The sequence below is a fragment of the Accipiter gentilis genome, chromosome 13 (assembly GCF_929443795.1).
Source record: "Accipiter gentilis chromosome 13, bAccGen1.1, whole genome shotgun sequence".
NCBI lineage: Eukaryota > Metazoa > Chordata > Aves > Accipitriformes > Accipitridae > Astur > Astur gentilis.
The window spans coordinates 29,466,512-29,485,078 of NC_064892.1; the positions used below are offsets into that span (position 1 = coordinate 29,466,512).

Sequence of the window (18,567 nt, forward strand, 5' to 3'; positions counted from 1 at the left end):
CTTGCTGCTATGACCAGCCAGTTCCCACAGGGTCTGAATCAGGCAGAGCCCCCGCCGCCTCGGTGACTCAGGCTCAGGTTCGCCCAATTTAAATGTGGGTGCCTAAACGATGCTCAGAAGCTATAGGGACAGTCGGCCCAGATTCCCTCTGTGCTAGTCAATAAAAAGACAAGTACTTTCCGGAAGGCAAGTCATCTAAAATCTAAGAAGGCCTTTCTGAGTGACTGACTGACCATAGGCTTTTGAATCTAGAGTTCAGACAGACAAGGTTTATTCAACATTTGTTAATGTTGTTCAAAGAGCTGACAGAGATCAGCGAGTTATGCAAAGTAAAACGAACAACGAAATGACATTCTCAGACTGTATTTATGTATCGCTTTCAAGGATCAGCCTATTCCAAACGTGAGCTATCAACAACGGGACCTGAATCCCAGCCTCTTGATTCTTGGGATGTAAAATTTAATCAAAGGAACGTGTTTTTAAAAAAAACCCTGCCATCCTAACAATAAAAAGGCACACGTTGAAAAGAAAATCCAGGTTAAATAAACATGGACAATATATTTCCATTATGTGAACACACTGAGTTTGAAACAAAGCAAACTCAAACATTTTTAAAAAGCCAAAAGTGTTCTCTACTGAGGAGGTAATTTGGGACTTTCACAAAGTTAAGAACACACAGACATCTGAGCTGCAAAGTTTACTGCAACTGACTGTGCCATTGACTTCTTATTTATTTGAGAAATGAGGAATGTCTGACTGATAACAGAATGAAACGAGTTTTAGCTGAGAACCCATGGCATACATAGGACTATCCAGAAAAAAGGGGAGACAGAGGCATAGTCCTTCATCAGGGTTAAATGACTTACCATGCTGAAGAATTCAAATAAATTTTTTTTCTTCTCAGAAAGATAACATGAAATGTGCTTGGACTCAGCTTCCCAATTAACACAAAGCACTTTGCAACTAAGTAACTCCTGTTATCATTTATCTTCATTTTCCTAGTGCATCTTCTAATAAAAAACCCTACCAAAATCCCTATAAAAATCTATAAAGTTAAAAATTTGCTTTCAATATTGCTCTTATTCTAGAAGCTAGCTTTTCCAAATTCAGTGAGTTTGTTTTTTCATCATAAAGTACATTTACTAGCTCTGTGGTTAGCTGTTATAGATTTTTCCAGGAAGTTAGCAAAGTCTCATAAAATACTGAGGCTTATAAGACTTTACCTTGATATTAAAATGACCTTTTTAACAAAGCATCAGGATATGTCTCCTTATACTAAAATATGTTATATTTTGATTATGATTAATGTGATCCCTGAATGTAGGAATTTTGGCTCCAAGGAATAGATAAGGCAGACTAAAAAAAGACTTTAAACTGAAGATTCACTTATTCACTTCACACCTAGAATGTGCTTCCAATGGCATGTCTACTAGAAACATAGTAAAAAAAGGACCTAGATATAAATGATGTGGGAAAAACTGAGATTTATGTCTCAAATTTTTCAACTGAAACCTGTCTTTACAAGCCAAGAGCTGATGTCCTGAACTGAAACACATATTAGGTGGATGAATCACCTAATCATGACCATCTTAAATGTTCATCATATGAGGAGCTCTCTGAATTGATACATCCATAATAAAACCGGCTAATGGTTCTCTATCTATACATGTGATTACAGTAGTGTTGTTGTAGTCACAATGGCTTAAAGATATAAGTAAGGCAAAGAAAAATGTTATCTTTCTTACTTGCAATACCAGGAGATTGGATTTTTTGACACAGGAGGAGTCTGTCGATCATACAAAGTAATTTCTTTCTATATTTCAGTTTTATTGCTGAAGTAAGCAGACAGATTAGACACAGCACAGTGACTAAAAGACTAAGGTATACGTATACCAGCAGTTGGTAGCCTTCAACAGGAATATTTTTAATCCGAGATGTCTTATAAGGAGTAAAATTAATTTTCCTTTAATTTTCACTGTTGATTAGCAGATTCCTCCTAGAAACAATACACTCTTTATTTTATTTCCCCCATATATGAACACTAGTATTAATAAAGCCTGCAACAATCACAGGATCAATTACTAGAAGAAAGGCAAACTGGTGGTTTTGGTCAGCTTCCACTTGGATTTGGGCTACACCTATTTTTATTACCAAGAGTTAAAAAGAAACCTGAGAAAAACTCATGTTTTCAGCTGTATATGCAGTAAAGCTATGACCTGGAGTGAGTGTTTCTTTTAACATCTATAGCATTTGCACTTCTAAGTTAAAAAAGTCTTTTGGACAGGAGGTAAAGACAAAAGCTGTTATCTACACACCACCACATATTCTTTTAATAACATATAGTATTTTCTTTCACAAAATTGTGCTCCTGAATAAGTCATCTCTGTAAGCTGTGGTATGGGAATACTGTAACTTGCAGAGATGAGCCCTGGGACCCACTTAAAAGCTGCCTTTGAAATAGTAATACGAGACTCTTTTTCCTAACCATGACTATAACCTGAATCTGCTTTTAGCCCTCAAAGGTATGATCGTCAGATGGTAACACGACGTTAGCAGGATAGTATTTGGGGCCTAATGTGATGAGCTCACCAGGTTCCTTTATCAGTGAATCTAAGATTACCTGCAGGTTGTCTAAGATGATGCGGAGTGACTGAACTTGACGTCGGACGGCTCCAGAGAACCTTTCGTAAGTTGCCGCATCATATTCACTCATCTGAATCTCTTTCAGTCTAGAGAAAAGAACAGGGAGCTAAGAACAGTTAGGAAGCAAGCATGTCATCCATTTATGTATGTAAATTACAAGTTTAATTACTTGATAACAGGAAATTCAGATTGTAAGAACCATACACAAGAAACAAATCAAAGAAGTGGCAGGCGCTTTTGTGAATTTTTGACAAGGCAGGTGACACCAGTGTCTACAGGGATTGCATCACATTTAAATTTACTAAAGTTACTAATCCTTTTTCTCTCTCCTAATCTGCTTTAATGTTTGGGAAGTAAACCAGATGTTCTGAAAACTGTGATCAAATTCTAAAGGTTTTACTGGCTCAGGTGTTGCTATGGGTACATAAAAGGATCATGAGTGTCTATTCATTACTTCACCGTCGGAGTATTTTAAACATATCACGATCCATGCTTTAACACAAAGGTTAAGTAAAGACACACTATAAAATCTGCCCTTGAAGACCTACAGCTAGTAACTCCGTCTCAAATACCTGTCTTTGTGCTTCACAAAACAATGAAACCTTGAAACAAAGACGTTTTAAATGAACTTTAACAAAAATGTGCCCCCCCCCCCGCCCCAAAATGAGTCATGTCACTGAACACTATCCTGTCCAGAGGCCTAACAGAGAGCACAACATCTGCACCGTAAAAACAGATATATGCTTTTTTTTCTCTAAGTTAAGATGTGCCCACATAAAGTTCGGTATCATTCTTCTGAACATCGTAGCTAAGCAGACACTCTTAAACTGGTGAAACTCACAATTGGAACGTCATTACAGAGGTCTAACGGTGAAGAATGAGCTAGGAGACATCTGGATATGCTGGGATTCTTCACCGTTCGATATTTTCCATGACCCAGCATCATGTAGCGAGGCAGCAGTTGTGTATCTGCCCACCCTACCATCCAGCACGTGGCTGGGTTCGGTCCTGAGCTAAAACATACTGGCCTATCTGTGCACAGCTCATCTCAAATAAGCACTTCAAAACAGCATAACCTCACTCATACTGTTTTGAAAATATTGATTTTTAAATGAACTATAAATGGATAGTAAAGTATGTATAGGTTAGTTATATTTCTATTGACAGCTTTTTTAATACCATCACAAGTTACTTGCCTGGAACATAGAGTATACATGAGAATTGCTGTATAGACTAGCCCTTTAACGACAATATTAAAATCAGACATCAAATCTTTGTTGTCATTAGTATGACTATGTCTTTTTCTATTTTTAATTTTGCATAGACATAGTCATTATAGCCAACTATTATTCATTAGAGGCAGGAAAAGGCAACCTTCAGTGCTGTACACTTTATATCACGGATCCTGCCAACGGAGTTCAGTATCTTCACATCAATGAAGAAAACATTTTGTTTCAAACAAAAAACGCCTCACGTGCAGTTTTACTTTGTTAGACTCTACATCAACCCACAGTGAAAGCTAATTCAGAAAAACACCACGAAAAATACTGCATCTATCCAAGAGCAGTTGCTAACTTCATTCTAGTGAAACAGGGCAATTTAAAATGTTTTCCACTAGAAGTACTATCTAGCCAGGAAAGCAACCAATAGCTTTCATATTAAAATTCTCCCTTCCAGTTAATCATGTATAAACAAAGCAGTGAAATCTGCAGTTCACCTGATTTTTTTTCTTCAGCCTGAGGACTCCAACCTCCCTATTCTTAACTTTTGTTAGTTCCCACAACTATCCAAGAGGTACAGCATAAAAATCCAAGTGAAATGTGGCTTCAGAATTTACAGCTGGTACCTGCCAGCTCACTGGTTTTATAGCAGGACACGAATTGTTATCTCATGTACGGATGCTCAGATTTTACAGGACACAGCTGCAGCTTCCACAACGTGGAGCAGTATCCAGGATTTTCCCCTTGCACAAATTTTGTAAATCACCATACAGGCAGGTAGAAAGTCATCAAAGCATGCCATGCGTGTAGATGTGCATATGCACAAAGAGATGTGCAGCATCCAAGACCATACATATCGACTGTTTCTATTATGAAGCAACTGATAAGCAATTTTACAGAATGGGGATGGAGAAAGGGTTAAAACTGGACCTCCCCACCTGTCCCCCCATAAAGCACCAGGAAAAAAGACAAAACAAGCTCTGCCTTCCCCCTGAAAACAAAACCTTAAGTGACTATTTTTAATTTAAATTTCTGTACGTTGCTTGTGTAAATTAGATCACTATTAAAAGGCATTTTTCTTTGCAGCCTCTTTTCCTGTGAAGCACTGATATAATCTATACATTTTCCTTGTCTTTATTAATCACCAATGCTCTAAGGGCAATGTTAAATGCTCCAGGTAATTTAGTAATAAAGCCATGATTAAAAGAGAAACTTGACCTGAACACAACAGATAAATTGGTGGTTTTAAATAAAGTGATTCATGTGCAGTGTGTGCTCTATGCTTAACAGCCTAATTATTTATACATCAGCCGAAGCAAATGGCAATCTCACCTGCTCCTCACAACACCCAGATTTGCCCCTCATTGGGCATCACTTCGTTAATAGCAAGAAAATGTGAGCTGATCGAGCTGCTTCTAAATTTATTTGCTCCAATGTTTTAATCTGTGTCTAGTACGCTCTGCTTTCAGACAGATACTCACGCTGCAATATGTCCTGGACTGAAACGTAGAACTCATTTGGAATGGCTGTCAATGCACGTTGCTTTTTTTAATGCAAAGTACCAGAGGTTGACTTGAGAGATCAGTCAGTGGAAGAAATCTGAATTTCTGTGCACAGTCTGGGAAACAGCTGGTTAGTAACCATGCATCACACTAATGCTGGGAAGATCTGTGGTTCGTGTAAAAGTGTCTGCTGAGGTTTAATAGTTCAAATTATCTCACCATTTGGCTACAGATCTTTCCAACAGAAGCAATTTGCTCGTAATGGTCCATTTTGAAAGACATTTGTCAGGTGAAGGTTTCCGAACAACGTACAATCTGGATTCATCATAGCTCAAAGAAATTTTCATATGGTAGATCCCTTTTTTAAAAAGATAAATATTCACATCGGTCTCGTGATCCACCTAGCTATGTTATACTCTACCAAATCACAGTCATTTTAACAGTGGGGCTTAATTCAAGAAAACATTCTAAACATCTTGTCCAGAATGGTTAAACACATGCTGGTAAGCTCTGTTAAATGATAATGAACAGGGTAAGGTAGTTGATAAATGCAGTTAAGAAAGAAAATTCTTTTTTAGCCATCTTTTTCAAATTTTTCTGGGAAATGGAAGGGAAAATAAAGACTTTCACATTACCTCTGTTTAAAGGCCTTTTCACCCATCTCTCGAGCAGCTCTCTTAACCTCCTCAGGAACAGCATCCTTTTCGGCTTGAGATATTTGGTAAACCCTGTGGCCAGCATCCAGTCGATACGGCCCACCTTTGCCACCTAACCCAGCAGTGTCTCTCCCACCTAACACAGTTGAGATAAAAAATAATTAAGAATATGCATTTGATAATAAATAAGAACACATCTTCTTTAAAGCTTCCATTGTCATATCTACAGATGTTCCAAAAATGTTGCCAATTGCCAACGGCATTTGTTAATAAATAAGAACACATTTTCTTTAAAGCTTCCATTGTCATATCTACAGATGTTCCAAATATGTTGCCAATTGCCAGTGGTTTTCAAAACCAAACAGCTATCATGGTAAAGAAGAACGCCAATGGAATACTTGTGTTTATAGTCCCTTGAGAGCAGAATCATAATGGTTTCCACCTTGTACAAAGGGGATTATAGATATATAAGTCTTGTACATCTCCTCAAAGCTCCTGGTCCTTAAAGCCATTCATTCAGACTCTGTCTTCTCCCTAGAATTTGTTGGTTTACACCGTTCCCAAACCACTTTACCTAGCGATCACACACCCTTTTAGAATTAGGAGGCACGTTGCCTATTCTGCGTGCCTCTTGCCTACACTACCGAAATTGCTGCAGCTACAGAGACATCTAAGAGAATGGCAATGGTTTCTATGGCTGCAAGCTTCTGGTTCTCTATATATGGCCAATAAAAAGAAACAACAACAAAATGTAATTGAAGTAGAGATCCGCTATATACAGTTTAAGTTAGACACTGGAAATACTTCTTTTCACTGGCAATAAAGCAACCCTATACTGGGTAAAATAGCTCTAAGCAGAGGGTGGCCTTGTATAAATCCATTTCTGACTGGCACAGCATCTCCCTTAGATATCCGTCAATGCTGCATTAAAAAAAATAATGAAAAACCTGTTCCACCAGCCCAAGTATTTCCACCAACGTGCGGCATGTTGTCTGGATCCACTTTTCCATGTTTGGGGGAACTGACATCCAAACCACTGTCCCTCTGAATGGTTATCTGTAAAATAAAAAATAGAGTTGTAAATCTCTCTTATAGCAAGGAAAGCTGCTCTAACAACCTAATAATAACATACTAGGTCTGCTGAAGAGCTGTAGGGCCAGCGTTAATTCAATAAATGCAACATCCCACCTGATGAGGACAACAGGATAAAGCAGAGCTCCTGAGTGGCACGTTAAACCCGCACCAGAGCCAAGACTACTGCCACGTCCGAACCACTCAGCGCGTTCCGATCTTATCCACGCTAGAAAAGTGCTTAGTGATAATTGCCAACATAATTCAAAACCCCCCTGTAGCCAGGATCACCTGCAGTTTGAACGCTTCTCGTAGTATTGGCAACACCTGGCTGTACATCCGTGCACAAATTTCACGCACGCCCAACTACAGCTCCGCGTTCCTTTGGGTGGATTGATCTTCCTTTCGCCAACAGGGACTGAAGAAACGACGTGCTCTTCTTTGAGATTCGTCAAAGGTAAGTGGCTAGTTCAAATGACACGCTCACATAAGCCTTAATTTCCCTGCCGTGACCGCAGAAGTCTACACCGGTGGGTTTTCTACACCTGCCTGCTGACGGCTTTTTCACCACCGATGCGTTGTGGCGCTGAACACCCAACGGCTGTCGGACGGTCGGGGCTGAGTCACATTAGGCTGGGGTTGGATTTAAGTGGGTGACTGAAGGTAAAAAATACTCCTTCCCGTTACCAACTCTGAGTCATGTAGTGAATCAATGATTCATGTGTAAACTGCTCGTCAGTTACTGATCTTCTTTAATTTAATGCCACTTTATTTTTTTTTTATGAAACTTAATGACAGAGATGTAAAATTGATCTCTTTAACCTCTACAAATTAACTTTCTTCTCACCTACCATAATACGTTTAATTCTCTGATGAATTTATATGCGCCAATAACCACGATTTATTGCTTCTCAGAAGTTCAGTGGCATTATCAGTGTTTCCACTGGGACTGTAGAGCAGTTTAATCCTTGAATTCACTGTCTTGCAGACTCAACTTCATGCCGACATGAATTCCATACATGTTTTTGAACTGAAAACATGTGCTCTAACAACAGTGTCTTGGCAGCTATTCAAAACATCATTTTCATTCTCTTTATAGATTTTAAATTAATTCAAAGAGGTACAATGCATCCTCTGTGAACCATGTCATTAGTGTAAAATCAAGATCTAATCTGATAAACTACATTAATTTAACATTTGTATAGGAAGAAAGACACTTAACCACAACAGCATGTTACCCTTAGGGTTATACGCTGTTTTGTTTTAAGATATTTCCTCCAAAACAAACAGTTCTTTTTTGCATAACTGGTAGATTTCAAAACTATCAATCAGAAACACAGGTCAACAAAAATCACTGAACTTAGTTTAAAATAAAAACATAAAAGCAAAACAGTAGTGTCAGCCTCATGAATCAAACCAAAATATTACTCTGTAAAGAGAAACAATAAAATGATGGAAAAATTTTTACATGTTCATCCTTCTGGGTTCTTCATAGAAAAATACTCAAAATTCTGCAAAAGGAAGGTCTATGAGGCAAACATAACCATAATCTGTGACGCAAATGCCATATTCTATTTTTGCCAAGATTTTGCATTAAAAAAAATTCACTAAATACTTTGAAATACAAGCATTGTTTAAGTGAAAAGTTCTTTAGGCAAAAGAGCTTTGTTGCTCATATATATTTCTCACGTATAATAAGTTGTTCACAAATAATATTTCTAGTACATATGCACTAGGCAAGTTTCTAATATAAACCCATTTTACAATAGTGTTGATCTGATTAAAGCAGGTATTCATAAATTTGAAACAGCATGTGGTTAACAGAAAATTTTTTATTTTATCATGATTTGTGACTTTGGGGGTTTTTTGTTCTTAAAAAGACAGCAGAACATCCAACATTTGATTTCTATTAAAACTTTGAAAAAATTGCTGGAGAGAGAAAAAGAGACAAGCGGTACAATCTATCATAGCTTAAGAATGTGACCTCTTTACTAATTTTTTTATTTATAGTTAATAGGTAATTGGGTAAAATAATTGAAAATTTAAGGACGCAAGAATGGAACACCACCAGCGGATGTGTAAATGTCACACCAGTGAATTGCAGCAGTTTCATTCAGTTACTTGTGTTTTTAAGTAACATCTATGCACACAAAAGGTAGTAGAATTTTGCTACATCTGAATACTTTAACAACCAATTTTTATTTGCACTGGTTTGCTGGGGTAATTGTTTTTTAAATTTACCATACACTTCGAAACTGCGTTAAATTAGCACACTGTAGAACCCTTTGAAGAGACTCTTCTGGATGTACTTTCCTGGTTTTTCTTTGAGCTCTTAGATAATTCCAATAGTGACTTACCAGGCTGTTCTCCTGCCCATCCCTGTCTCCGTGGAAGTATTTCAAAGCAATTTTACAACTAACAACTTCTCTCTGCTCTGAAGGTGCTTCTATAAAGTAGAAGTTAGACTAGCAAATATGTAGATTAGAATTGAAGATATATTTTAGAAAGAAGTAAACAGTAAATCACTGAGTCTGGACATGAAATCAGAGGAACAATGAGGAAAAAACTGAAGAGAAAAAATTTTGGACAATGACAGATTCTTCAGCATGACAGATAAAAAGAGATGGAAGAGCCATAGATAAGTCACCCCTCTGAGGGCTGGAGGAATTCTTGACATTAGAAACTATCAGAAAGGTAGATGTAAGGGGGAGAATCCAAAACTGGATGTATAATGAACCCGACAAACTGAAAGACAGTCAGTGGGAAAAATCTAGTTTGTCTGGAGTGAGAAGGAAGACAAGACAAGTACTGAAAGTAGAGAAAAAGCTCAAACAAATCTAAGAAATCCACAGTAACTTTTCCAAGCCTGTCCGATTGGAATTTCTAAACCTATTGAGACTTCTTTTACTGTTGTGATGGATATTATCCAAATATATAAATAATTTCCTTGCTCAAAAGTTAATCTGTCCCCTCCTGAATACTTTCTATTTGGATCTAGAGCAAGACTTCTATCGAACTGGTTTCTTTCAGTGAGAGTTCTGACCAAGCGTCTCTTTTGGAGAGAAATCTCTGCTCTTTCTAGCTATACATGCACTGAAAGGCGCTATTCATTACCGTATTATTGTGAAGACTTCATACTGCTTGGTGTGTATATCACAGCTTTGTAAAACAACAGACAAATTCAGTTTATCAGCCTTGAGTTTCAGCTATGAGGTATGGGTCAGAGTAGAATAGCTGGAAAAACTGTGAAATTTTCCTTCTGAGACCTCCTTTTGATTTTCAAAATAACCACTATTTCCAAAACACTCACAGCATACGTTTCAATTGTGCACTATCTAAACTTGTTTACGCATATTGGTGATTTATGATCAGACCATGAAAGAATTTTTCCACTGCCTGTTTGGGCAGGTTGTTCTTCAAAGTCTTCGCCACACGAGAAGCACAACTGCCATCCTCTCCTGGGATACATGTCATTCTTATTTTATTCTCTATAGAGTCCAAATTCTCAGTAATCAATGATCTTAGTCCCTGGCTTAAAATCTTTTTGTTGTCTTTTCTTTGAGTGTATTATATTCTCAGGCACCTACACCAATGGATAACGGGTGCATTCGAAAGGAGTTTGTGGATGGAGGCTCTGCAGGTCTTCCAAAGTCAATGAAGCAAACAAGCAAAAATTTTATGCGAGAAGAATATGAAGACTGCAGGTCAGAAAGGCGCTAAAGGAAATGTGCTTTTCTGAAGGGGCAATGGTATGAAAGAAGTGCTTGAGAAAAAAGGAAATGAAGAAACAACAGCAAAAATCATGACATGTTAATGTTTTGACTTCATTTTCTGGTCCTGCCTCTTACACATCCATTTACTCCCGACAGCAAGGGCAGGCAAGCGGGAATAGAACTGAACACTCATTTTATATTCAATGAGAGATACACGGTATCTGAACAACTCACCCTATATCAGTTCCTTCTGAGATATATGAATGGATGCCAGAATGGTTTTACAGGGCTACACTTCATTTTTTTTCTGACAACACTGGGATTCTAAGAGCGAACTGAATAAGGGAAACTGATACAAACACGTTCAGTTCGGAAACCAAGTGATCTTATCATCCTTCATACAGTAATGTAAAGAAGATAAAAAGGCTCAGAGAAGCCAGTTACGTGATTTAATGCACTCAACAGCACAATGAAACCAGGTGTTTCACATGTGTGTCTTATTTATGCCAAACAGCTATTAAATGCATACCGATCTGTACTAGGGGCCACGCTGAAGATGAGTCAAAGGCTGGTAGTTTTGTCTAGACTTCAGCTGGTCAGGGAAACTAGGGAACTTTATACCGTGCATTAACCAAATCTTAACCATGTTTGGAAGTGCATCTAGAGCCACATTCATGCCACTTTAGTGAACATGGGATTGAATTTCTGGGCTCAAATCTCTCAGGCTGTATGAGTAACACTGACCAAAAGCTTTATCAAATTTAACTTCAGCTGATTTCGTGCAAACAAGCTAAACAATATTTTAGAACCCAGTAACCTTAATCATACATTGCAATGAAACTGAGAAGAAAAAATGACTTTAAAAAGAAGCTTCGCACCTCAAAGGCAGCTCCAAGTAGGCCAACTGTGAATTTCCATATCTTAACAAGTGCTGGCTGCCCTCAATTTGCTTGTGCCAAGCAAATAAATATAATGAACGAAACAACAGCCACTCTTTGGCATGTCACATTTATATGTCTGATGGCAATAAATTCACTAAATTGGCTAACTTTTTGTGAGATGCTTTTAAAGAACTATTCAAAGTACAACTAGACTGAATATATATTAATTTCTCTGTTATTAACAGGCTTATAATAGTATCCAATTTAATCAGCAAAAGACACTCAGCAAAGTCAACTCAAATGAACAGTTCAGTATAATCTATCGTTCACGTTTCAGAGTATCCGTAACCTTCAACACTGCCATCTTTTCACCCATGCATTTTAAGCCCATACATCAGCTCCGTGTTGTTCAAGTCTCTTACAATAAACTAAAGATTGAAATTCCAGAAGTTGATCTTTATTGCAGAGATAGGGAAAGAAAAAGGGAATCTCATCTCTTCCTCTATTTTCCCACTTGAAATTCTCTTTATTCCTGGGAGTTTCATGCTGGAGATACAACCAATGACTCTCACTGTTTTAGGTGCCCATACCTCCATTACAGTCTTGTAAAAAGCTGACTCTCTAAAACAAGGGGCAGAACATGTACTTAGACTTAACTGCTGGCAGAAAAAAGACTCACGGTTACAGGTTAGGAAATATCTTCCAGACTTTGTAAGCAGAAGTCAGATAAATTTGAAAATATTTCTAGCTGTGAATAGAAAAGTAGTAAATAAGCGATGGCTTTCAGTAATATATGAAGGACTTTTTTCCTTGATTGACTTAGATTGATTCTTCGGTCGTAGATATTCCTGTCACTCTACCCTGTACACGACAGGTTTCTGTTCAAAACAGCAAGCTGGCTAGAGAGTAGATGGTCTTTTAATACAGCAGCCCACTTCTGTATTCTGATTCGGTTAACTTCATTAAAATTCCTGAAAGGCGCAAGATGTGTCAGTGCCTCCCATTGAGGAGCGTTTGCCAGAAAAGCTCATGCTCACGGCAACAAAAGCTCGTTTCTGCGTGAGGACTGGCAAAGAAACTCTGGTTTCTGATGGGGGCGAGCTGCCCCACGCACAGGGGAACAGACCTTTCCCCTCGTAGTTTTAATACATTTGGCCCTGCCAGGACTAACTCATATCAAGTCTTTTTATGCAAAACACAATGCTTATTTTAATACTCCGGATACAACTTGAAAAGGGGGAAAAAACCCGAAAAAAACCCTCTAATTCCAAGCTAAGATCCTACAGGTATAAAGGGATGGAATTTGTACTTTAAAAAATGGACTATATTTCCATTGCCCAAACCTCCCCAAATCCAATTTTCCTTATCCTTTCGGGTATGTTCAAACAGAGCTGGCCATTCCTCATAGGATTTTACACCTTCATAACAGAAATAGATGGAATTCCTCCTTGCTGTGTGCGGTGACAAACAAGTAACCAACCTTTCTACTAAGCCCTTTTAAGCATTCTTTGGAGCATTCCACATACAACACATTTACTAAAACTGAAACCGGCATGATTTCGCATATGACAACTTAATAAACACACACAAATGGGCAAAACATCATTTTACAAACTACAAGCAAACAGGGTCACAGCTGCAGTACTTACAGCTGTACAGAAAATCTATGTAGGAAGACTTTTTCAAAAGAAAAAAGCCTAAGTGCCCAAACAATAACTCTTTTCACAAGCACTTACTGTAGTATTTGTAATAGTATTGCATTACTGGGTGTTTCTTAGTGTTGATCAGAAAGATTTGAGGTGGAATACAGTTCACGTCATTTAGGTGCTTAGTTTAATGTAAATTAAGGAGGTGTGCAGCAGATTAATAAGGTGCATAATTAGACAGTCCTGGAAAGCAGGCAGCTGTAGGCAGGATCTAGGCTGGGAAGATCCCATTCTTCATTTACTCTTTTTGGCATAAAGGGAAGAACCCTGCTCAGATGCAAATTGGAAGATATCTGCTCTTATCCTAACATACCTGGGACACGGAGGGAAAGAATTAATCTGCTATTTTGACTTTTCGTTAATATACAATATATTAAACAGGGCAGTTTATAGCCAATGAAGAACATGTGTTACTTTCCGTACAGTGCAATAAAATATTGTTGAAAAATATGAATTACGCGAATATAAAACCACTACAAATACTATAAAGTTAAAATATTGGTGTTTTCTTAAATAGCTTGCTTTCTTCATTAGCACTGTGGACAAAGATTGGGCAGGTATCAGAAGATGATTGCAGGAAAAGAAGTGAAGACGTCTTAGACTTTTGTGCTACAGGTGATTTGGGAGATATTAATTTCTTCATCAAAATTAGTGAATAATCTTTTATCACAACCACACATTATTATGAAAAAAGACTGACTTTAGCTGTAACAAATCATGAATTTGTGGAAAATCATTATTTTCCAGGTGAAAAAGACATTAAATAATCCATCCTGCAGTGGCAACAAAGGATTAGGAAATGTATTCCATGGAATGCAGAATATATTTCAGCGGATGTGTAAAAGACTGATCTTTCCCTGAAACAAAATTCTTCTTTTCTTTTGTCTGCCCCCCCTGCAACAACCTTAAAACCTCAGTATTAGCCTGGGCTGCTTTTAACAGGTCAGAAGAACATTCTTACCTCCAACACATTCTTTATCAGCAGCACGAATATATGCATTATTTTCTCAAAAAGTGTATAAAAGTTCCACATCAGGCAAATCAAAGGCTAATCTGACTGTTCCATGGTGGGTTTATGTTCTATTGTTAAACTGATTCTGCCACAGACAGAAAGAAAACATTTTATAAACTGCTTACACAAACTAGTGAGAGAAAGGCAAAAATAGGCAGAAAAAATCTCATGGCTTCTATTACTTTTACTGGTACCATATCACGTACAGCTTTTTTCTATGTGCTAAAAATTAATAGCACAATTTCTATTCACATCAACAGCACAAAATTGAGCCCACAAGTAATTTTTCCACAGAAAAGAATATTCAGTATTAGACAATAATAATGTATGAAATACATTCTGTTTCTTCAGTTGTATCCTGAAATGAAAAAACATTAGTTGCACTACAGCATAAAACATTTAATAGGTTTTCTTCATTCATTTGGCTTCTTTCTGGTTTCCTATCCTGTCTGTAAGACTTCGCAAGAATTCAAAATGAACTAATGAAGCTTCATGCATTATCTGACTCCTGTGAACATTTCTCTGTAAAAGTAGCTTTTAAAATTCATACAGGCATTAAACTTCTGTCTCACATAGCGAAACTATTCAAAGCATCATAGCTTTAATGGAATTTTAGATTTGTAAAATAAAAGTGAATCTAGGTGGGGAAAAAGGTGGATATTTGGAGTGAAACACATAAAAAGGGGTATCTGGCTTGCAAATGAAGATTTTATACACCAGCTAAAAACCCCAAACGGCTATATCAAATGCAGTCGTTGCTGCTGTGGGTCTTCTTTTGAACTAAATGCTGTCACTCTAAGAACAAACTCAGAAACTCAGTAGGTGCATTAGAGTCTTTTGTCCATGAATATGCACTCTGTGCCTTAAAAGCTGGATAAACTAAATGAAGTAATGAGAGAATATCATACGTTTGCTTCCATCTAACAGATCCTCCGCTACGCTAACACCTGTGTAAATGCCATTTGCCTCTGTCATCAGTAAAAAATTGCCTAGTCAATTCTTTTCAACTAAAAGATGTGAGGTCATCATCTTTTTAGCATGCTAATCCACTACAAGATATTACCAGAGCAGACAGAAAATGTCTCGCTTGGTTATTTATCATGACTACTACACACGTCCTAACATCGATGAACTCGGAAAACACTGAATTTGGTTTCTTCTGGAGTACCCTGAATAATCAACAGCTACAAAGACGGGATAAGTGAACACGTTATAACAGCCTGGAATAGTCTGGAGAGAAAACCACAAGGACATTTCATGGTCAAAAGAAAGTTGAAAAAAAATTACACGTGGAAGCAGAAAAGCCTTATTTTCTATAGACCTAGGACCTTGTCAAATCTGTCCTTAAGGAGCAGGGACCTAAGTTATTAAAAAGCAACTATGTTGTTTTGTTTTCTAAAGGAAAGCCTCCTATATTTAGCACTACTGTAACAGATCAGCTGATTTAAATGTTGTCCTTTCACTAATCAGGGAACAACTTTCAAAAGGGCGGAATTATGAGTATGTATTTGTCTCGCTGGGACAGCTGGATTTCACCGGTGTTAGGAGCTCCAGCCTGTACGTCAGCAATGCGCACTGCGGCAGACTTTTTGAGATCTGAAAGACGGCGTGTTGAGGTTATTATATTTTCTCCCGCAAGAACTGTTGGGCTTTCACAGGAAGGTCAGAGGAAGAAAGAGGAACCTCGTGCTGGATCAGCCTGCTCTAACAAAATTAAGGTTATTTCCATTCCTGCTCTTTGTCTGTCTGCTCTAATTAGGCTGGAAGATCTTTAGGAAAGGGAGGATATTTTAGACGTGTTTGTGTAGCGCTTCCAACAAGGGTCTCATTTCAGCTGAGGACATTTATATGAGAAAAAGTATCCGACAGAGAACCGACGATCTTTATCTGACTTGCTTTACCCAGTGGAGACTTTTAGAGATGAACTTCTCGAGCTCTGCGGGTTCACAGCTTTCTCGTCTTAACGCTCGCCCAATCTGAGACGCCTTGCTTCAAGGGGCCGCATGCGTCTGCTGCTCCTCACTTTGCTAAAATGAATCATGCAGCCCAGGAAAAGGTCACGGACCTAAACTGTGTATTTCGGGCTCACGGATCTCAGAACTGCAAACGCTATCAAACTATACCTTGTAATCCCCTTATTGACTGATAACTCTGTAATCCGCAGTATTTCAAGTTTCTCGGGATCCTGCGCAGGACTGCAGAATGCCACCATATGGCTATTCCAAACTTGCAAAAATCTCCACTGCATATATTTTTCATAATTTATGGGGTTTGCACCGACAGCATTTAAGAGATGAGCAAAATCACTGTTATTAGCTCACCGGTGCCCTCATGTGGTCAGAAAAACTACTTGGTCTAAAGTAGAAAATACAGAACCAGGGGCAGTGGTGGGAAGGACTAACTTTTATCTGAATAAAGAATTGCAGCTTTGCCCAGTTCGGTCTTAGTATCAGGAAAAGGTTGGATTTTTGTTAAAATGTTATAAAGTAAAATGTCACTTTTAAAAAAGGAAAAAAATAATCTAAAATCATCAGTATATAGATTAAGGTAGATCCTGAGCAGTAAATATAAACAAACTGGGATCACTGAAACTCAGGAATGAATTATTCTTCAGAAAAACATCCAACCTAAAAAATAAATTTCATCAAATGACCTTCTATTACCCTAAACTTTCAAGTACAAACTGCAGCTTCAGAAAATCAAAAGGAAAAAAAGAATGCTTTCAATAAAATAAAAATACTGATTCACTTAAAGGGTGAATAATTCATGTAGAGCTCTGCGTGATTAGTTGAGCGGAATACAGATAGAATAAATGAGACTATTCAAGGAAGGGAGTAAGATGATCGTCACCCACGATGAGTGGGTAAGTAAGATGATCGACCCTTCTCCTTCTCCTTGCTGTAACTCTTCAATATTTCCAAGCACAGCCGCAGCAACCTGCCTCAGCTGCTTGTGTGCAAGTACACACAAATGTTTAAAGCAATGAAACTGAACTGCTTTTGCCTGTAAAAATTAAGCCTTATTTATTAAGTACAATATACCTGCTGCTTTTTTTGATCTAATACCATCTCGAAAAGAAGCAGGGTAAAGGGTATAGTTGACCACGCCAATCCTTCTCTGGGAGGTAAATGTTTATCTCCTGATACTCCACCAAGGCTCATGGAAGGCTGCGTGGTGTTTAGTGAGCACAGGTTTCGGTGAAAAATTGTAAGAAAGAAAAGGTGACCCTGTGTAAACAAGCTCAGATTCTAATAAGACAGTTTGATCAATGAACTCCCATGATTTAATTGAACTTGAAGTATGCTTTCATAGAGATTAGCCATTAATAAAGCACAGCATGACTGCTGTAAAGGAAAACAAAGGAATTCATTTCATAGAAATGAGAGCGATCTTTTTGTTATTAATGGTTTTTTTCCACAACAACTGTACAGGTGATTCCCAAAAACCTCTAAGGAAAGCACCTACATCATGTTATGAAAACTCAAAGGCAGCTACACAATATTTCTTTTGTTCTGTAAAAGCACTATGAGGGAATGAAAGAAACAAATCTAAGAGTCCTTCCAAAAAATCAACTATAATTAATTCAGGACTAAAGCACTACTAGCTATCAGCCGCCTTCCCTCTTGCCTTTGTTCTGGCCATACAATGGAGAAGTCAAATTGCAAAGATTGTTGATAACCATGACACTTCCCCCCCCCCCCCCCCCCAAATTTAACATGACTGTGGTTCTTTTAATGTCAACAATAAATCTGATATTATTGGCATTATGATTACTTTAAAAATGTACTCAACTTTTACTTCGGTTCAACACAAGCTTTACCTCAAGTCTAGGTAGGATAGGAACACATTTTAAATAGATTTCTAATGATGGGCCTGTCATCCCATAATAGCCACTTAGCGTTCGCCGTTGCCGTCATCAGACCTAAAGGTTAACTGATGAATTGCAGAAGGAAGTCTGAATGTTGGGAACTACTACTGAGTGCTGCTGAACTCATCAAAATGCTGTTTTTAGCAAAAAAGCCCTTGCATCATAGATGATTTGAGGAGTTCAAGACACAGGAAAAAAACACCCTTATTTTTTTTAGCTATTGGTGATGAACACATATACATTGCTCTTTTACATTACTGACATGAACCATATGTTCATGTCTTGTAGCTGTTCA

At 37.8% G+C, this 18,567-nt stretch overlaps 1 protein-coding gene across 1 annotated transcript in view; it reads right to left on the minus strand.

The window, feature by feature from the left end:
- The window catches only part of VWA8 (von Willebrand factor A domain containing 8), a 189,371-nt gene that overhangs the window by 20,458 nt on the left and 150,346 nt on the right, over nt 1–18,567 (minus strand). Inside the window, exons 38-40 of the mRNA XM_049815763.1 lie at nt 6,969–7,077; nt 6,001–6,157; nt 2,621–2,729 (exon numbers count right to left, since the gene is read on the minus strand). Coding sequence (XP_049671720.1) covers nt 2,621–2,729; nt 6,001–6,157; nt 6,969–7,077 — 375 coding nt within the window. The remainder of the gene's footprint in view (nt 1–2,620; nt 2,730–6,000; nt 6,158–6,968; nt 7,078–18,567) is intronic.